General features: G+C 32.7%; 1 protein-coding gene across 1 annotated transcript; it reads right to left on the reverse strand.

Annotated features, from left to right (window-relative positions):
* Nucleotides 1-2,876: 2,876 nt before the first annotated feature.
* Nucleotides 2,877-13,853, reverse strand: LOC127852369 (uncharacterized). The gene is made up of 7 exons (XM_052386329.1): nucleotides 13,662-13,853; nucleotides 10,605-10,706; nucleotides 9,277-9,378; nucleotides 8,183-8,251; nucleotides 7,184-7,285; nucleotides 6,070-6,171; nucleotides 2,877-2,962 (listed from the first exon to the last, which is right to left on the reverse strand). The coding sequence occupies exons 1-7, from the start codon at nucleotides 13,741-13,743 to the stop codon at nucleotides 2,877-2,879; spliced, it is 645 nt and encodes a 214-aa protein (XP_052242289.1). The 5' UTR covers nucleotides 13,744-13,853.
* Nucleotides 13,854-22,690: the final 8,837 nt, after the last annotated feature.

Genomic DNA, 22,690 nt, shown 5'->3' on the forward strand with positions numbered 1-22,690 from the left:
ATTAACACCAAGATATTGTTTCTAAGTTTACTAAAATACCTTTGCAGTTAATAAGACAAAATAAGGAAATTTGAGGTCAAATCTGACTGAATCTTAAGAAATAATGCTATAGGATATTTGGGAAAGAGAAATAAATTATTTATCGAATCAGTTTGAATTTCACAATAGATGCTGCATTAAGCAGTGAATATTTTAATATATAATAACTAAACATATTGCGTAATTTAAGACGTCCTATGAAACAACGATTTTCAAACACCGCGCTGATCGTTTCCGACAACTAGGTGTCCATAATTACAGTAAACCATGCTGTTTAAGGAAGACATTTTATTAATAGTTGAGCAGAGTAATTAAATAATTATTTATTGTAATAAATGTTGAATTCCATCTCGATATCATATATGATTGACAACAAAGATAAGATTTTTTTGTAAACCACATACATGGATATTTGTACGAGATCGCATTTAGTAGAAAGAGTAATTGATGCAATCGTTACAAAAATATAATCAAGTTAAGATATATTTACCAAACCCTCCTCAAGAAAGATTCAAATTCGCGCACAAAAAAACGCGCATTGGAATAAAAATCTTACTACACTTCAGGGTAGATATCTACAGTGCGCAACGCCTAAAGAGCTCCCTTTATATACAATTAATTAATAAAAAACTACAACATTTGTTTTCTTCCAGCGCCCGAAAGGTCTTCCCTGGATAACGTTTGTTAAAGTAAAAATAAATAATTGACGGAGCGGTTGATAAAAACACGAGACGGGTTTACACATAAAGCAACCATTATATACGTCATTGGAAAAAAGTAATGGTATTTAACAGAAAATATGCATTATCCGTTGATATGTCCCTTTAAACATCCACACTCACTTACTGAGTCTTTCGCATACTTTATTTCCTGACCATGTTCCATTCTCCAGGCAAGTGAGTATCGCATTCGTTGCCTGACTGAACCCCTCTTCACATTGCACTGTGATGGTCGAGTCTAACGTGTTGTTCGTACCGATGCACTTTCCGTGCGTGATATTGGGAAGCGGACATACTAGTATACAATGAAATAAATGACAAATTTGTTTAACTAAATATCAAGCCAAACATAATTCGCCTATCATAATATATAAAAATGGACAATCGATGTATAGTCAATATTGATTAATGTAATTTGACATTGTGATTTGAATACGATTATATGTATTCATGAATTATCGTACGCTTTTAATACATATTCATTCTTATTTTACTGGTAGGAATCATAATTCATATAACATTGAATTGTTCAATAAAACGTCGCAAAATCACATGCGTGGAATACACTTCAACGCATCGCCACCATCATGCTATTATCAATATATTATTTTACACAGCAATCTGTTGGACAACCATGAGATTTGTTAAACCTGGGAGTTTTGTACGAGATACAGATAAGCAAAAAACAAGAAATACGGTGAGTCGGTTTGATCACGATCGTTATTAAAATAGATCTTTAAGATAAGCATTTCAATATTCAATATCCCGTTTATATGTAATTTTTATGTTATCACCATCAACTATTTAAATATAGACAAACCGTAAGTGTTAAATTGACATCATTTGGACATACGTAAGGGTCATTTCACCTTAGCAAAATTCGGTTTACTTCACATAATGCATGCGTTGGATAAAATATTTATGGGGGGAAAAGTGTTTCTCTACGAAAGGCAGTTAACAAAAACGCACAAATGAAAAGGGTATCTTCAATTGTTTTTAGATTTTAAGTTACCGGGTTGCCGTGATAACACTATTCGCTACGCTTAAATTACGTTTAGGTGGCCAACATATGTACAGAAAATATTTACAATTTAGAGTATGAAAAATGCACAAGAGTATAATTTGCATTATTTACACAATTTAATTAGGACATTCACTTTTTTAATGTACTTTGATCAATGTTGGTAGAGAGTTTAACTTTTTATAAGTGGCCATATATCTACAAAAAATTGAGTTCGCAAGCAAACAACTGAAATGGTACCTCATCCCATTAATGACCACATTATTTTTTTTGCAATTTTATTAAAAACTGTAAGGAACTATATAATTATTCTGTTAAACAACTTTATTATGATATTTACTATTGGAATATTATTGCTTTATGCAATTTTAGTCATGTCCCAAATTTGGGACGCTAGACACATAAGATATCAATATTCATATATATTCCATCTTTTAGTAATGACACATTTACTTCCAAATATGCATGAATGTATGTTTTTCTGCATGTTTATTACAATCCAATCACCTGTCTATGAATTGTGAAATATATATCTCCACTTATCACTGTCGATGAAATGCTATAAACATCTGTCATGGAGTCCAACATACAGATCCGGGTTGACTTTCCGCCACAAAAGGCACACATTCTCTGTGTGTTATTTGGCGCTATGTAGTGGTCGCGCCTGTCTTGCTTGCCGGTACTCTGCGCATATTTCCTGCCTGAAATCTAGAAGATCCATGGGTTGGTTCTGATATTTAGCGGATAACCTGTACATGACCCATGCATGTTGAACAACCATGTCCGGGTTAAACGCAAACAGTGCCCACCACCATTTGTTTATCCGAATACCAATTTTGTAGGTGTTGATATTTTTATCCATACGATCAACACCCCCTATACATCTGTTGTATTCCGAAATAACGTTTGGCTGTTGCACTTCTATAAACCTTCTTTCACGTTTTGACCAACGCTGGACCCTGTTTACTTGAGTGATTTTGTGGCAGTTTGTGCCCATATATACAAGGTTGTTGTCATTCCATTCCACAATCAGGGCCTGACCATCAGCAAGAAGTTGGTTCCCTGTCAACTTGTTTATATTGCCCCGAGGTCTTCATCTAGACATCTACGCTATCCTCATCACTTTTTGTAGGATCTTCTGGTCCAGTCATGAACACATCAGCTTCTTGAAAGTCTGTATCATCTTCAAGAAGATGCAACACATCATTTAGAGTGATCCTGTTAACATAAATTTATATAAATGTAGTTGTAAAATAGTATTATTTGTTATTTTTACAGATTATACTAAATCTAAATGTTTACACATATGTGCTTAGCGTCCCATATTTGGAACATCATATTGATTAGTAAAAAGTCAAGGGAAAATAAGTAAATACTTATATTTCCATGAGTGTACATTATAAAAACACATATTTCAATATTACAATTTTATAATTTTGACTTTATCACAAAAATTGTATAATTTAGCATAAATAAGTACATACCTTTTTTAGAAATTGTCAGTCCAAGAAAACTTTGCCCCTTGTCGTTAAATGCAGCCTTATGAATGCATGAAATATCTTTCTGTTTCATCTCTAATTGGTGTTACCTGATACAAAGGACTGATGGCACAGCCACACAAAAGAGATAACTGTGTATTTATTACTGAAGTAATTAACACTGACCAGATTTCCTAGGTGTCCCAAATAAGGGACGCTAGACATTAATGGGTACCTTATACTACACGGTAGTCTGTATCTGCATGATTGCATTTCGTGTTCTTATTTACGTAACTGATTTGCTGGCAGGTTATCGTTTCAGACCATGTCCCAGTGTGCTGACATGTAAGTGTTGCATTAGAATTTAAAAGATATACTCGGTCACAATGCACGTTAATGGAGTCTATGGTATCATTGACGGCTCTGTAATATCCGTGTTCGATATTGGAAAACGGACACTCTGTAAAATGCCCGCAAACTATGTTTATGTACTAGAATGCATACGCTTGATTGTAATCAGTATATCTACACAGTTTCAAATACATTTCTTAAAATTAAATGTTTTCAGAATACTTTGACGGTATAGATACATTAAATCAATCCTGCTAGGCAAACATTTATCATATACTAACACCAAAACTGCATGCATTTTTCATCATCCGATCCAAAGTAGATTAACTTTGGAATTTATTTTTCAATTTGTTTATTAAACCTGAAGGACGGACGTGCAGTATCGTTGTTCATTTGAATCATTTAAGAAACAAATCAATTTTGATTATCTTATCAGATAACTTTAAAGACACATTTTTATTCAAAATACGTTTAACCCAACTGTTAGCAGTGTAACACATCTGTTTTAGTTTATTATTAAACAATATTGATTTAAATAAAGTTTGAGCACATCAAAGTCGAACAAACAATATCAGTGACAGTTTGGGCCGACTTCGGCTCTCCGTAGAGTATGTGCTGCATTTTAAAATGCAACAGTCATAATTAAACCACGCATGGACGAAAGCCTTTCACTCTCTGAGGGGGGCGGAGGAGATTGAAAGTTCACAATGACTTGTAGTTTATATCTTAATCCTTTCCAGGACCTTCTTAAAATAATTCCAAACTCGTTTAAGATTGACCTAATATCTCCGTAAATACCGGCGTGTGAACTATTCGTATCAAACTTTGTTATGTAAAATGGATTTATCATACACATTCTAATTGTTGCCTTTGGTATAGAAGTGACATCTGAAAATGTGTTTCTTTACGTTTGCACTAACAGGTCTAACCTCTGGATAACCGGATGCCTTAACCTTCGCGCATATTTTATTAACGTGCGCGAGTACAAGTCTAAAGATGTACGTTCGCACGTACAGTAACGTACACGTCATTACGTTGTGTGCGTACAACCCTTTACGTGAGAATGAGCGACCTTAAAGACTGGTAGCCGTTCCCATTGAAGGAAAAGGAAAACTGAAAGTCACAGTGCGTAGATGTTTTCAAAAATAATAAAAATAACCAATTTGATATGGTTTTTACCCTATAGTTTCTACAAAAGGTGTCCAAATATATTCTGCATGTCTTTAAATAACTTTCATGAAGGGCTGATCAAGTTGCTTAGTAAATCAATGACCCTATGCCATCAACAAAAACGACGCCGAAAACTTCAGGTACTACTGAAATTTACTCGATGCTACATCCTCATATAGATCTAGTTATAATAAATGCGTATCGTAGCATGTTTAGGTGTTATTGATAAACGCATGTTTTGCAAATCGCATAAATATATTTCATATACTCGCATAAATAGTGAAATAGGAATCCGATATTCCGACGCGACATGTGTGTTTATTGTTGGTTGATTGCAAATATTTTATTGAATTAACTTGTTTATAATTCAGTAGTTATTGAAGTTAACATAGTTTCTTCAAATCGTACCAAAGCGGTCTAATTGGGTGATATTATTACTAAATTATCTCTCTACCATTTCTTGGATACTAAACATCAACACATATTATTGACATGTAACGTAATAGCTAAGCAACGGTGGTTTGCATGTGTTTAATATAAGTAACACTTAAAATGATGTGAGATGTGTTTAAAGTTTGGCAATTGACAATTTAATTTAAAAAATCATCTATTGAAAAAAATTATATCCAACACACGGTTATAAATATCGTTTGATTAACGGATACTCATCAATCGAAATCGGTGAAATACTTAAGCGTGCGTTATGCTTTTCATCATTAATTATAAAATGTTAGAATGTATTTATAATCTCGTGAACGGCTGATTTCGTAATCAATCATTGTTCGTGCTATGTTTATATTTTACATAAAACTGTGTGTTGATGTAACACATAATGACAAATTTCAAAAATACGAACACCAGTTGAACAAGATCCTATAAAACACATTCATTTTCATTTCAAACTATAACCGAATAAATTGATCATCGTGTACCTGGATTAACAAAAAAGCCAATATCCTACTTTATGCCAGCGAACGGGTTACTATGTTCGTTATTTGTTTCTTTTGAGATGTTGTGTTCGTTTGGCATGTATACAAATATCATGGACTATGCATCTAAATATTATTTATTTGTATAATGCACATTAAAATCAGAACCTAATCTGGCTATGTGTGAATGAGTAAATTCAATACAACTTTTAAAACAATGCGGTTGTTAAATGTTAAAAAAAACAGGACTCTCCAGCATTTCATGTTTACAATTGTAGTAATCTTTTCAAAATGTAAAGATTCGGACCCTTTAGAATTCGTTTAAGTCAACCATCAACGGCTGGTTTAGAACAAAATCCTACCTGCTTTGGACGTTATTTGTATAGTTGCTGTTGAGGGTGATGGTGGCGTTTCTGTTGTATTGTTTGTTGAGTTAGACGACGTTCTCGTCGTGGAACTTGAAGCTATGAACATAAACATGAAAGAGACGATGAGGGGACAAACAATTATTCACTTTTTGATGTTAAATCATACTTGAAATATAACCTTCGGAATAAACTCAATGTGTAGTAGTTAAAAAATCCACATATTAGAATGGCTATTCGTTACAAAAAAGGATTTCAAGTTATACTATCAATGGTACAGTGAACAAGTGACGTGCTTAGTTACATATGCGTAGACCGTTTCTGGAAAACTAAACATAATTCCGCGAAGTAAGCATTCTAATCATTTATTGTTGTCTGAATGGAGACAATATCACAGGACGTGTTAAAGAAGATGATTTATTTATTCACATGTTATGTAGAACTATTTGTACGTGAAACAAATTACATTTATTAAAATACGAAAATCTTTTTTTCTAGTGCCGTTTAGACACAGTTTTTCATTAAAAAAAATTATCAAACATATAATCATGTAACTTGATCTCCAATAAAAGACAATACCCTACTTGAGGCCAGATACTACATGTATGTGTGTTGTTGGTTTCGTTTATGTTGTTGTGTTCGTTTTTCAAGTACAGTTATGACATAATCTGTGTATATGACCATATTTTACTAAACTTAAACGATAATTGATCAGAACTTAATATGGCTATTTGTTAATGAGTAAATACAAGACTGAAACTAAATCTCTGCATTAAAGCTTGTATAACAATTCGTCTCTTGGATGTTAAAAAATATCGTGAGTCCCTATCATATCGAAGTTGCAATATCAGTCATCCTTTATAAATATTACACATCACAATGCAACGAATATAATGTAATTACATCACGCGATATTGTTGTTGGAACACTAGATATGCAAGGACAATCAATAGCATCGTTCAATAAGAACGTTTATGCTTTATTGCACAACACATGCGTGCTAAAACGCATGTAAATTGCTTGTCAAAATGTTACGCATTCATTCTATCCTCCAAATGCATTTAAGTCTGAAACTGTGGTAACAACGGCTGGTCTGAAAACAAGGTCCTACCTTCAGTGGACGTTATATTAGTAGTTTCTGTTGATGGTGGTGCTATCGTTTCTCCTGCAATCTTAATTGAGTTAGACGAAGCTGTTGTCGTGGAACTTAAAGCTATAAACATAACATGAAGTGAAAGAGACGATCTGAAGAGAATTATTTTTATTTACTCTGTGATGTAAGACCAGATTTGAAGTATCACCCTCGGGATAAACTCAATATATAGTAGTAAGATAATCCACACATTAGTCTAGCTGTTCGTTACAAAACAAATGAAATCAAATTTTGGATATGCAAAAATGGTACAGTGAATAAGACCATTCTTTGCCTAGTTACATACGGTAAGACAGTTTCTTGAAAACATAACATAATACCGCGAATAAGGAATTCGAACCATGTATTATTGTCTTAATGTAGACAATATCACATGACGTTAAAAAAAATCAAATTTTAATTGTTTACTATTTGATTACATTCGACTCATCTCACTTGCATTTTAGATCTAAATAGTGAATTACAAAAACACATGCAAAGATTATGGAGAGTAATTTTAAAGGTATAGGTCAATAAGTCGTGTCCACTGTGTAATATCATTAGGTTTTTTTTTAAAGATAATTTAGTCCTAATATCCCCAACTAAGACCACTTTAATATGATTAAAATAATGTAGTGTAAATAAAATAATAATTGTATTACAAATAAATTAGTAGTCGGTAAAATACTCGCATTCACCAATCATTTAACAAACGGGTCATCGGAATATTGGATTTATATTATGATATCAATGCTATAACATGTATACATGTTCTTTGCGAAACAAGTGTGTATCAATAGTTCCTAAACTTGCTACCATGTACATCAAAATTATGTGTAAGTCATTGTAACAAGATAACTATTGTTGGGATAGAGTTATACGTTTTCAACGTAGTGCTAAGTTTCTTATAATTGATGACTGCTTTAAATTACAGCATATATATGTGGTGCTGTAGCATCAAGCACATTGTGGTGGTACCTGGAGGTGTCGAAGTCGTAACTGTTTGCGATGCAGAGGCGTTTGATGCATTCGTCGATGTTGGGTTGCCTGTTTTATATAAAGAGACGTATTCACAGTTTGGCATATTGAACATTTTGTTAACAAAACGTCAATTGAAAAAGAATGTTTGTATTGTTCGCAAATAAGCGACATTACTAATCTGACTAAAACTAGTTTTAGAATTAGCAGTTGCTTTATGTATACTCATCAATCGAACTCGGTAAAATAATGAAGCGTCTGTAATAGTTTGTATCGTTAATTGGAAAATATTTGTAAAACAAAAAGATCTATTAAAAATATTTAACTACGAACTCAAGCTTTGGCCATGCAGTGGTAGCGTGTTATGCTTTGTTTCTAATTCCGGGTAAGGTATTTTTCTGACTCAACCATATTTTGGCTGTGTTTACATTATACATACAACTATTTGTTTGTGAAAAAACCCGACAGTTATCAAAAATACGAACATCTTGTAACAAGTGTTTTATTGACAAATTATTATTTTTTAAAGAATTATCAAACAAATTGATAATAATGTACACGGATCTCCATTTACCCTACACGAGGCCCGGTATAATATTCGGTGTTTGTTTCATTTGTGTTGTTGCTTTCATTTGTAAAGTACACTCATGACATAAACTATGCATCTGAACATATTTCATTTAACTTCTACGACAATTGATGAAAACCATATATGGAAAGTTGGGAATGAGTTAAATCAAAACTGAAAATAAACTAACACAATAAAACTGTTATAACAACGCGGCTCATGGGTGTACTCAATATCGGGAATCTCTATCATATCCAAGTTACAATATCAGTCATCCATTATAAACATTACATATCACAATGCAACCAATTAAAGGTAATACTATTTCACGATACTACTTCGCGATCTTGTTTTTCACGGACAATGAATATCATCGTTTATCACAGAACAAATGCTTACCAATACACATGTAATCTGCTTGTCAATATGTTACGCATTTATATTACCCTATCGATTTCGGACCTTCTGGCATACATTTTAGTCTGAAACTGTGATAATAACGGCTGGTCGGTGAACGAGATCCTACCGTCAGTGGACGTTATATTGGTAGTTGTTGTTAATGGTGGTGTTGGCGTTTCTGTTGCATTCGTTGTTGAGTTAGACGTCACACTCGTCGTGGAACTTGAAGCTATAAACATAAACTTTAAAAGATAATGAAGAGACGAAAATGATTCACTTTAAGTATATAGACCCGATTTTAAAATATCACATTCAGAATGAAACTAAATGTCTGTAATTTAATATCATCCACATTTTTACTTTACCATACGTTATAACAATAAACGCATTTATTTTCGGGATATGCATCAATAATACAGTGTTTGAGAACATGCCTTGCTTAGTTACATACGTTTACACCCTTTCTGACATAACTTTGGGAAGTAAACATTCGAATCATTTATTGTTTCCGGTATGGAGACAATTTCACAGGACGCGTTGTGTTTTAATCGTTAAAGGAATTATAAACCGGTAGAATAATAAAACATTTGTAAAACGTTTCATCTATAATTTGAAAAATGCGTGTATTACAAACATAGCTTTACAAATGTCCATCTTATTATTAAATTAAATGTCGTGCAGTGGTAGTGTGATATATTACGTTTCTAATTATATAATACTGCTGTTGTTTTAATTCAATCATTTTTGTTGCTGTGTTTACATGTAACATAGAACTATATGTTCGCGAAAAACTTGACAGTTTTCAAAAATACGAAAGCATTTTAACAAGTACTTGTTATACACAGATTTTGTTTACTTAAAACCATTATCGAATAATTTGATCGTTATTCACATGAACCTCCAATTTAAGTCAATACGCCACTTGAGACCAGAAACTATGTTCGTTGTTTGGTTCGAGTGTGTTGGAGGTTTTGTTTGTCAAGTAAACAACTAACAGAAAGTGTGCATCCAAACATATTTTATTAAACGTATACATATATACATGATAACCTCAGCTGTCGTTTTGTCAATCGGTAAATACAAAACTGAAACTAAACTTTTAGAATAGAACTACAATTTCGACGCGGCTACTTCATGTGAAATATATAAGACGTCTCCATTAAACCCCTGCTTCAGTATCGATCAGACATTATACATAGAACACATCGTAAATAAACCATTTCAAGGTTATAATTTTACGCGATCAAGTTTCGGTACACGTGATATACAAGAACAATGAATGTCATCGTGCAGTTAGAACGTGAATACTTTATCACACAACACATGCGTTTGTCTTAGCCTGTAGAATTATCGTCAATATGCTATGCATTTATGTTAGCCTGCCAATTTTACACTTTGTGGCATTCGTTTCTTTAGCTTTTGGTAACAACGGCTGGTCTGACCCTGGTATTATACCTTTAGTTGATGTTATTGTGTTAGTTGCGTTTGACGGAGTATTTTGCGTTCCTGTCGCATTTGGTGTTGTGTTAAACAACGCTCTCGAGATGGGATGTGTAGCTGGAAACATAAACAATATCGTATTCAGTATAAAATTCAATGTATATTATTAAATATTATCCACAGTTTAACTTGGGCCTTTCGTTAAAAAAGAAAAGTCATTCAAATATTGGATAGGCACAAATGTTACAGTTTATAAGAACATGTATTGTCTAGTAACATACTAGTTCACCCTTGTTGTCGAGATATTTATCATTTATTCGCGAAGAAAGCATTCAAATCATGTATTGTTGACGGTTAAGACAAAAATAACATGACTTGTTTATAAAATGATCAAAGAACTAAACACATTGTAGATGTTCCTTTTTACCAAACATTCGACACAACTCATTTTTACAATTACTCAAACACTATTCGAGTTAATTGAAAAAGTATCTAAACGAATATGTCAATAACATGTGTGCACTTATGGTATCCAAGGGATGTGTAAGATATAATTTAGTCAAAATATCACAAACTAAGAACATTTTAATACGATTGGAAGAGAGTATTGTACGTACAAGTTTTTATTATATACCTGTTTAATGCTTTTAACACAATACAGGTTGTATCAGTCGTTAAAATAAAAAATCCCGTATAACGCTACTCGCTGTTTCCAATTCCGTATTACCATACTAGCCGGACTACTTCGACCCTTTTAATGACGTCACATTACACGCACCGAAAATAGAAACATTTTATATCACGAAATATATTACGTAGTACATCGTGTGACGTCATTTCTGTGACAAAACACAAAAGTTTTATCTTAGCTCTGTAAGGACATGTCGGACGTGGTGTTTTTTAACAGTAAACTATGTGTTAAAAACGTATTTTGGAGTGTGTGTTTATCATGCATAAATGTATATTTCGATAGGAATACAAAAAAAATAGCGTGGTTTAAACTAAGTTTCGATAAAGACATGTAAGATAGAAGTGCATATCGTTTACACGTTTTTGTTTTAAGCATCGGATCAAAGTTGTCAACTTAATTGTTATAAAAATTGGATTAACGATGGCATTAAGGTAAGCGTGTCGGAAACCTGTGTTTTCCCGGTTCGAATGTTTACTCGTTAATTTACATAAACTGTATTCATACGCGTCTTAAATAAACTATGGCGTACCGTTTTAATCATTGTTTCGTCAGTTTTGTTAAAGTTAAAAATAAATCTGTTTACTGTTTTCGTTAGTTGTTGTATATAATAAAAGGAATATTACGCTAGTCAATTGTTCTAAGAGTTTGTATCACTCTCGTGGCTTGTGCTATTTTGCATCACAATATATATATATATGGTTGAGAAAAAATATTAAACACCAACGAATGAATCTTTCTAAAACACTGGATCCAAAACGGATGCAAGAACAGAAAGCAGTAATAATAGATTGGAGAAATATGCTGTTCAAACAGTGCTAATTACATATTTTATACATATGCCCTAGCGCTTTCGACTTTTCGTCTTCATCAGGGGCTTGTCAACACAGATATGGTTGTACATGCAATATTGGACATGACAGTGGAAAGTTCTAAAAATAGATAATTCAAAATTGATTGATCGTAACTCACCGATAAAAACGTGCACTCGCCTAGAGCCGTGTCCGTATTGTTACAGGCTACTTGAATGTTCGTAGTGATTTACAATAGACTGGCTCCAGACTCATTTTAGCAATGAATCACGCAGAAAACATTTGACATCTGCCAAAACACAACCCTCTAAAACACATACATCATATTTTAATGAATATTTACACAATAGTGTAGTGTTCCGCCACGTGAGATAAATGGTAGTGAAAATGGCCGATTTTTTTCAGGTACGAGTAAAGGTAAATTTGTATTACTTACTGAAGAGGCGCCCCTAATTATTTGTTCGTATTAACTAAATTGAAATTAAAATCCGTCACAAGGAAGACATATTTCCAAATGGGCTGTGGTTTTAAGTTTCTGTACATTTGTGGATGAATTAATCTTCGCTGAATCGCACTAAATTGCCCGATTTTTAAGTAATGCGAAAAAAAAAATTGAAACCAAGTCAACCTGAAGCATGATCCTTGAAATTTCAAAACATCAGGTTAACGCAACCTCGGAAGTAGCATTGGCTAATTTATTTATGCATCGCAAAATAGAGGTGGCGCCTGTGATTAACTACCGTGGCTTTTGGGTTAATTTGTTGCTATTATCAGTGAATGCTAGTTCAATCATATCACACTCGAGTTAAATGATAAACTTTGATCAGTTCGATTTGGATTGATTCCAAGCGTTTAGAGTATATTGCGTGCATTTTTTCACGATTGGTTGCATAAGTCCAAAGACTTAGAATTTGATTATATAATAAAGCGACAATTATGCAATAAGTTAGGCCTTATATACCCACAATACAAGTGAGCGACATATTTGAAACCATATTTATGATGGTAACAGTGCAATAAATGTTGAGAGGATAGGCATTTAATAATAATATTGCTCTTATATGAGGACGAAATAGAAATTATATTCTTTGGCTTTAGTGTAAGATCGTAAAATTTTTTTATCCGTTGTTATATATAAAATAGTAAGCAATTTTCCGAAAATATGTTTTAGTTACCAAACATCAAATAAAATAGATTAATATCAAAACAATACAATGTTTACCTAGAGATTGTTATTTATAACCACATGCATGTATCTATTTAGATTGCATTGTCGTAAATAGTAACACAATGGAGAAAGTAACAACATACATAACGGCCTGGCAAACCAACATAGATATGTACTCGTAGTAAGCGGCATACATGCTGAGCTTTACACACGCAGTAGCCCGTATTCAATCGGCGATGAAAATATATATAACTTATTTCTACATTTATGACAAACCGTCATTCATATGATCTCTAAACCATTACCTGGGAACGCCTTGTTCAAATTTGATTTGAAAGCAAAACACAACAGAACATATTAATACATTTTTACGATCTACAATTTCACAACATTAAGATAAATACCTTGTTCAGACAGGGGCGCTCCGCATAATATTAACATGTAAATCCACATTAGAATTATGTGGCAAGCCATGGTTTTATTCATCTATGATTTAGTCATATCTTCTCAAACAGAAGTTCGATTCAAACTGAAACGACTAAGAAAGAATGTCGCACGGCTTGATAGCTGTAACTGGGTACAATACATGGGCGATAAGAAATCCAGGAGGTTCTTTCAACACTAGGCCAAGCGCCCCAAAGATAAGGGATTTGGTTGCACATATAGCAAAACTGATAAATCGATTTTTTGTCTTCTGATTAAAACTCAAAAACAGTACTAACTATGTAATCTTAAGGCGACAAGAACGCATACAAACATCTGACTCAATTATCGTTGTTCTTGGTTATGTGAAGTCATCGTCACCTATTTAAATTTTGTATTCACGGTCCTACTTGTTTTAAGCAGAGATCACATTGATGACTACTTACGTAGAATAATAGTTCAGAAAAAGGGGTAACAAGTTATCAACACAACAAGAGTTTAGTACACATGCAACTAACAATAATTCAAGCACCAAAGACATTATTTGGAAATCCCTATTAATCCGTGCAAATTTGTTCATATGCGACACGCATACTCCATTGTCTGCAATAAGTACGAGAAAACGTGTCAGTTTCGGTGTACACTTGTAAAATATGTCTTTCATTGAAGTAAACAGCATTTCGTTTCTGTCACAATTAAACATAGTTCATATGTGTTAATCAGTACTCCTTGTTCATAATCATGTTATGGTTTAAATTTTGAGGTTATTATACGTCGACATAAAAACTGTATATGCTTACTTTAAATCAAATAACAAAGAAAATATAATGGATACTTGAAAAAAACATTGTTGAGGATATTCTGCTAGTAAAAATGGCTGACCTTGAATATTTAAAGATTAACATTATCATAACATCTTATTAAATGTTTACCTTAAACATTAATTTTGCTCTTGATAAATAATCAAACCTGTGTCAAGACTGTAACATAATGTAAATATTGGTTATCAGATACAAAAATCAAAACATGAAATGAGTGACTTATTGACGAAGAAATAAATAAAGATATAACAAAATTTGACAGTTAACGTACTGAAAAGAAAATGAAAAAACAATTGTATACAATACAGTCAAATTGTATAACCATTTAATTTTCTTAAGGGGTGTTTAAACGGGTTTTAATGGCAATTAAAATGACTAGTGTAACCTGTTTGTTTCATAGCCCCCTAGACATTTATCAAAATCAAAATCAATACTTAATTTTATTGAAAATACTATTCAAACCAATTTCCATAGTTGTTGGTCGAAGGGTTGTCTAGAGTTCGGTTTTAAGCGACGGAAGTTATTTATGAAAGAAATATTTATGTACATAAAACACGCATTAAAATAGCAAAATGTTTATAAACATAAACATATTTTATAATTTCTAACTTTATTATAAACAACTAAAATACATATAGAACAAAAATTTCACTACTAACATATTTCCTGAAAAATAACACCAAAGAGAATGAGAGCTTTCAGCATGTGTCAGCATGTGTCAGAATTTCTCAGAGCAGTGATACGCATACAGCTTCTTGTCTCTTTCAAAAAAGGGTAACGGAAATCTAGGTTCCTGGAATTGTCCATAATTATCGTTATGGAAAATCATAAATATGCAAACGCATTTTGCGTCCTTTTATATAATTACTGCACTTTTAATGGATTTTTTTAATAATATTTTAGATACCTCCCAAAATAAAACTTATTAAAAAATATATTTGAATACGTTAACTATTGAGAAACACGTGACATGAACGATACTGATTAAACTATGTTAACATTGTTAAACTAAATAATGTATCTATACGTTTATTTGAAAGACCGGACAATGGTTAATACATATGCCCTCTCTCCAAAAGTGGGACATAATACAAACGTTAAGCCTTTGTGTTACTACTACTTTCTACTAGAATTACAAATACTATTAACTTTAATATGAGATCACTACTTCAATCTAAAAAGCTATTCTTTGCGCGCCCATACCAGGCATGGGTTATTGTTTAAAATCAAATGACTTTAAAAGTTCTATTTTATTACATTTTTAATCTAGTCAACTAATGGCCGTGACCCATCTTGTGCAAACGAGATAGCGGCATTAAACGTTTGTCGCTAAAAATAAATCAAGCTATCAAAGCGTATCTATGTCCAAACTGTCAGGTTAATAAAATTAAGTGCAATATAGAACTGATAAGTCGCTGACCCATTTAACACAGGTAAAAATTATAATTCATCCGATATCAAAGAAAATTACACGAGCAAAGTCAATAATCTACTTTAAACTAAAGAGAACCTAATAAATCTGACATGATTTATAGGTTAATCAACTCTACTGAAGGGTTGTATTGACATACACTGTAAAATACATCAAGCAACTGACGATGGCTTAGTGTTAAACTATTGTCTATAATATAGTGATGTAAAACAGATACAAGAGTTTTGCACACAACTCTTTTTATCAAACCGTATCAGTAATACTACACAATCAAATGAAAACTACGCATTTTATAAATTTCATTTGATGTGTATGCAATGTTTAAAGAAAGCGATTACTTAGCGTAATTTAATCAAAGTGCTGAAGGCACTGTAGGTGTTCGCTGTTGTAAAATGTCGTCCTTGATTAATTTGTGCGCATTGCACAGGCTAATCAGTATGCACAGGCTAATCTTATTTGACATACATTAAGCCCCGTTTTCCCTGAAAGCAGCCAATATGTACAGATTTCAATGATAAACACTAGACTGGCCAATCACGTCTTACAAGCTGTCAAACACTATTAGTCATATAAACCCTCTGCAGTGTACCAGTGGTGACCTATAAACAGGCAAATGTGATGGTTATCTTTCCTAGCAGACGCTCTATATAGCATTTGTCGTCTGCTGCAACAGGCAGTGGTTGTCTTTCCATACCGTACCTAAAGCTTCCAAGCACATACTGATTTAACTAGAAACAAACGTATGTTAAGTTTGAAGGAACTGATATGCTTATACGTGCTATATACTGTATAAATTCATATATAAGATTATTATTATGAAATGAAGATGGAATTTTTTGTGGGGGTTGGGGGACTTGATGACGTTTTGCAACATGTTGAGCATATTTGTTGAGAAAGATTTTAATTACTATAGCAGGAATATACCCACAGAAATTGAATTACTCTTCTGAATACCGCTGGACAATTAAATCAGTGTTTGGTAAACAGTCGCAATGTCAATTTTTATACTATAATAAGTAAACAAAATCAAAAAGAACAATATACTTAAAAGTTAAAAGATGAGAGAGAAGGAATTATGTTTTTTATGCACTGTACATTTCCACAAAATGATCTACTTAACGTGCAAGTTGATACTTTTTCAAGTATGCTCCGAAACAAAACATTATATAAATGATTGCACATGGCAATATCTCTAAAACTATGGAAGAAAGACTAATAGTGTATTGCCATAATAATTTTCAAGATATGTTGCGAAACAATTAACAATGGGTTATAACTCTAAGCATACGGGTGCAAGAGTTATAGTTTTTGTGCACGGTCTATAATTTCATTTTTCATAATATAAGGAGTAGTTATTACTCTGTATCCATTCATTGGTTCTATACTGAGAGAATAATATACGTTTGCACAATAATTGAACCACTTTAATGATTTCCCGCGATTTCTGCGAAGATGGAAGAGCCTTTTTACCAGTTTACTTATGAATATCTAATTTAAGCATGTACGTATGTGAAGTTGTCGTGGCCGAGTGGTTAAGGCGTTATAATTAAAATCTTTTGGGATCTTCCCGCGCAGGTTCGAATCATGTCGACAACGCATACTGTTTGCGACGCGTTTTATTTCTTTTCAAACGAAATTTGATTTAATATAGCATATAAGCCAAGTTTTGCAATATGTATGCACATTGTTCTATTTTTAAAATTGAAACAACGTGATGGCTAAATTGGATGATTTACTGCTGAAAATACGAATCATGAATGTTGCATTTTTATTTTCTTTACAAAATGTAAACGGTAAATCTATCTCTTTCTTGGTATGTTTGCTGTATATAGTGTATCTATAAAAACTAACTTCAAAATATTGCTTAAATGATACTATTTTGAATTTTATGACACTTTGTTTTTAACTAACCCAATTTATACTTGGCTGAAACCACTTATATTTCATGGCACTCTTACAAAGATAACACGTTATAATAAAATTATTGTATGTAAAAGAATACTTATTTCATCTTGTTTAAACTTTAAACACCTTTACTGCATCTGTACACACCAATTGCATGCCCATATTTGGAAATCTGGATGAATTATGGAACTTTCATATAACCCAGGGGTGCAAATAAACTGGACAAAAGTCGAGCGTGGGGTGGTTTTGAAAAAAAATAAATATATTTATTGTTAAAGCATGAAAGCCTAACTAAGTATTTGCATGTAGTTAAATGAAATGATGCTGATTAAGAAAAATATACATTAGATTACATTTGGAAAGGTGCCCATTACAGTGGCTCTACCTTACATAAGAGGTGTTATTGAGGCGAAACACTAGGCTAGCTCACAAATAGTTGTGAGATGGTTTAACATTCAACTTCTGATTTAGAAGAGTATATTTATTAGAGGGTAAAGAACGATAAGGCCGTTGAACGTGTCGTGTTTCCCATTAAACATAATCTTCTATTAATGCAATTGTTATCAAATAACTTTTACCTTTACTTAATCATTTTAAAAAATCAAGTGGGTAAACCTATTGTATGTGGTATAAATAATAAGATTAAAGGATAATATATTATATGTGGGAAAATCAGGGATTAATATATTAAAGCAAACCAACGAAGGTCTTAGAAACAACACATTCTAGTAGACAAATGGTGATATATCGAGGTTACATGCAATATATTTGCTTGTTTCGTGCTTCAATTTATGAAATGAAATTGTTGCTATTTGTTTATCTGACGACGTGTTCAGTGTTGAATTTATATCGAATTTACTTCAATACAACTTAACGTATAAATAACGTAACTATGGATGAATCCAGCAGAATTCCATACCCATATTACCAGTCCATAAAACAACTTATAAGACGTTACATAAAAATGCACACATTCGAACCAGTTTTACACATTCGGCCTCAGAAAGAATTTTAATACAACGCACCGTTAGTCCACGTATGCTATTAAAATATAATAAAAGAGTTGTGACAATTAGTATTACCGTAATTTTTTTTAAACTCTGTATCGTTAGTCTTAATAAAGCTTACAGTATAAATACTTTGTAAAGATGAAACGTTTACTAGTACACTAAAATGTGCGCATTATTCGATTCAAGCTTCACGCTTTCGCATGCATTGTTGATTTTTCTGTCTGGATTTCATTTTTTGTAATATCACATTTTGCAACAGTATGATTGATATATAAAGTTTTAAAAAAACTAATGAGTCATGTGAGGCATCCTGTGAGACAAATGATATTCTCCGATATCATAAATAGTATTATTTCAAACATCAAATGCTGACCACACTGTTTTCCATACGGCCCTGCTATTGACCTGTCTAGTTTTTGACAATTTACGTCTGAATAAAATAACAGTATCTCCATAAGCATGTTAATTTGGTTCGGCAAACTGTTTTTGCAGTATTCCGTTTAGCTATATAAATATTTTGCTTTATAAATAAATTCAGCACCTTCGTGATTGGTACATATGTGAAATATTTGTGTTACATTAAAAGGAAAACAAATGAACACTTTGTGAAAGATGCATAGTCATATTTGATAGATAATTTGTATCCATTTAACTAAGTATATAGAAACATTAATAATATAAACTAAAACACAAATAGTTGCATACATACGAATAAATAAACTTTTGTTGCGATAAAATATGAAAGGGAAAGTCGCTATTCCGGCAGATTTGTTTTGCGTGTAATTAAATCAAGAATATTTTGAGAATTAAAATAGGTTAAAGTTGAGCTAGTGTCATAGCGCTGTATGAATAAGTAAACTTTTACAAATAAAAAACAATGACAATCTTTTGACGGCTTGGAAATTTTTTTCGCCCTGCTTTGAGAATAATAGGCAAGAATGACTAAATAACGATTCCATATGCCCCATTAAATTCAGATAATAATTATTATAATCAATTATAATTTGAGATACAACGAACCTAAAATAATCTATACATTAGCATATATGTTAACAGTGGCAGTTTAGAAATGTTTATACACAGTGTAATCTTAAAAACACAGCTGCACATTTTACAATGTATTAATGTTTACTACAGACTTGATTTTGGGTTTACCATTCTTTTTGCCCAATTTGCATCTGCTGATAAAAATACCGATCAGTACAAAGATGGCTGCCCTACTATAGCTCCAGCTATTCCACCAATGATTGGAATGTTCGCCTTATTGGCTGGTTGCGTTATCACTGCTGTAATGACATATATTGACATATATAATCAGCTTTTTTAATACATATATGCTATAACTAAGGCATTACGGCGTAAATTAAATACAGTGGTATAATCTCAAGTATATTCAATACTTCGCACATGATTATAACGTATCAGAACATGCCATTAAACTTATGTTATATGATCACGAACGTTTGACTTAAAATAATTCTCATCCATATAATGTAAAAATGATACAATATGTAAACTGGTACATTCGATATCTTTATAGGCATTTATGTGTAATTGTTATTGAATATATTTACATACAATGTCATATATTGATGGAAGACATTGCGAGGTTGTGCAATGTATAAGATCCATTACTCTCTTGTAAGTTTTAGTGGACTGACTGCATTTTGCTTTTTTTTATAGTCTTTTCATTTTGTGGAGTAAATCTCTGTTAGTACTGGATGTATTCAACTGAACCTTGTGTTAAGAATGGACTTTTTTGGAACTATTGTCAGTAACAGATCTTACATTTCTTTACATATCTTACCAAATGAATGTGAATGTGTATTGGGTGACATCGTGCGTTATTTCTGCTTCTTTGCACTTTCTTAATTGTAACATGAAATGTGTTGTTACCATCGCATCCTACGTCAAATTCGTTGTAATTGAGTGGTGCTCCATAAATATCACAAGGCCTGCATTGACTTATAGAAATTGTTCCCACAGAGAAGCCGTTGTCTTGCCATATAACGCCCCTGACAACATCACTCGCAATCTATGAGCAGCTCATTTTCATGTCTTGACCATCCATCACACGTGCTTGCGGATATGGTGTGATCATTAGTTGTTGTGCCTCTGATAACGCTTTAATAGTCGTAAAATATTTACTAACATATTGAAAATACGATTATTCGCACACATGTAAAATCAAAGGTTACAAACTAGTTATACTTATTTCAACCATGTTCATTCAACTGCGCTTTATACAAAGTGATCATACTGTTAATAAATACAGTCTTATACGTATAACTGATACACATTTTATTGCGAATGTATACAGTTGTTTTTGTGCATTCACCAATCAGAATGGAACGAATGCAGTAAAGTCTACTCTCGTTATCTCGACATCGTATATCTCGATTTTCTCGATATGTCGAGGTAAGCTCAATGTCCCAATTGTTTTTATTTCTTTATCTATACTAATTAACATCGCATATCTCGATTTTTGTTATCTCGGATAAGTCGATATCTCGATTTAAAAATTTGTCCCGAGTCCCTGTCTAATCACTGTCCCAGTGACGGCAAAGGTGAGAAATGGTTTCATTGATTCTTCACCGTCCCGCTTCGCCCGGCTGCTCCAGATACTGTGCGGTAGATAATTGATACGTTAGTTGCATCAATGATCACACGTGTCTAATGTCATTAACCATTAACACTTAAGTAGGGCCTGTCACTTTAACTGCAATTAACTGCAATTAATACATAGCCTGCTGGAAGGCCGAAATATTAATTGAAAATTAGCGTTAAAAATACGCTTTTACTAAACATGTTATTCAAAGTGTGCATACATTAACATTCAATCGTTCATCTTCACGTTGATACCAAAATCATTTTTCGGAACAAAGGATTAATACATCGCATCTTTATATTTGAAATGGGTAACACCCTACATGCACGCGTCAAGAATTTCCAAAACTGCGCCCGTGTCAAATATGCTATGTTCGTGACGCGATAAAAGGTCTCGTTTTTCTCATAAACTAACACATATAACGGAATCATCGGTGTCATTAATTCGGTATGTAATTATTTTATTACTAATTATATATTTAATTGTTAAAAACGTACAATTGTTTGTAATTTACGCATTAATTAAACTGATTGAGATTAGCTCCACTCGCGAACAAGAAGTGCATTCTATTAAGTTAATTTTATCTGTTATTTCTTTGAAACCGCCTTATCGGATATCTCGAGCTCTCGTTACCTCGATATTTTTTATTGTTTCCGCCGACTTCGAGATAACGAGAGTAGACTGTGTTTGCAATGTTGAATAAGTAATACAAGTTTTTAGACTGACCATTCCAACAGATACTACACCCAAACAATGTTAATGAAACTTCCATCTCCAAGACTGTTCTGTACTGAATTAAATAAGATAAAAAGACAAATGAAATATTGACGGATTACGACTGTTGTGGTTCTTCAACAAGTCGTGCTTAAAACGTAGTAAATATCTCATATCGCTGACACTACATAAGCAAATACAGTTTGACACGTGACGAAGTCAATTTAAACCAAGGATTTATATAAACTTCCGCAACAAGTGTCACACAAATGTACGAACTTAAAATGTTTTATTAACAAATATCGACACCAATATGTCTTTCTTTCCTCATAAATGAACTACCCTGGCTTATAAAATAAAGCGCTCGATGCGTGAGGTAGACGCTTACCTCGTCAATTATAAGCAGTATCCTCACCCCATGAAACTTTCAATTGGACATACAGCACGTCTCCATTAAACGATACCAGGACGTAGATTGTGTCAGTTGTTATCAGAAATAATAGTATTGTCAAGACACCAT

This window comes from Dreissena polymorpha, chromosome 12 (assembly GCF_020536995.1).
Source record: "Dreissena polymorpha isolate Duluth1 chromosome 12, UMN_Dpol_1.0, whole genome shotgun sequence".
In the NCBI taxonomy this organism is placed as follows: Eukaryota; Metazoa; Mollusca; class Bivalvia; order Myida; family Dreissenidae; genus Dreissena; species Dreissena polymorpha.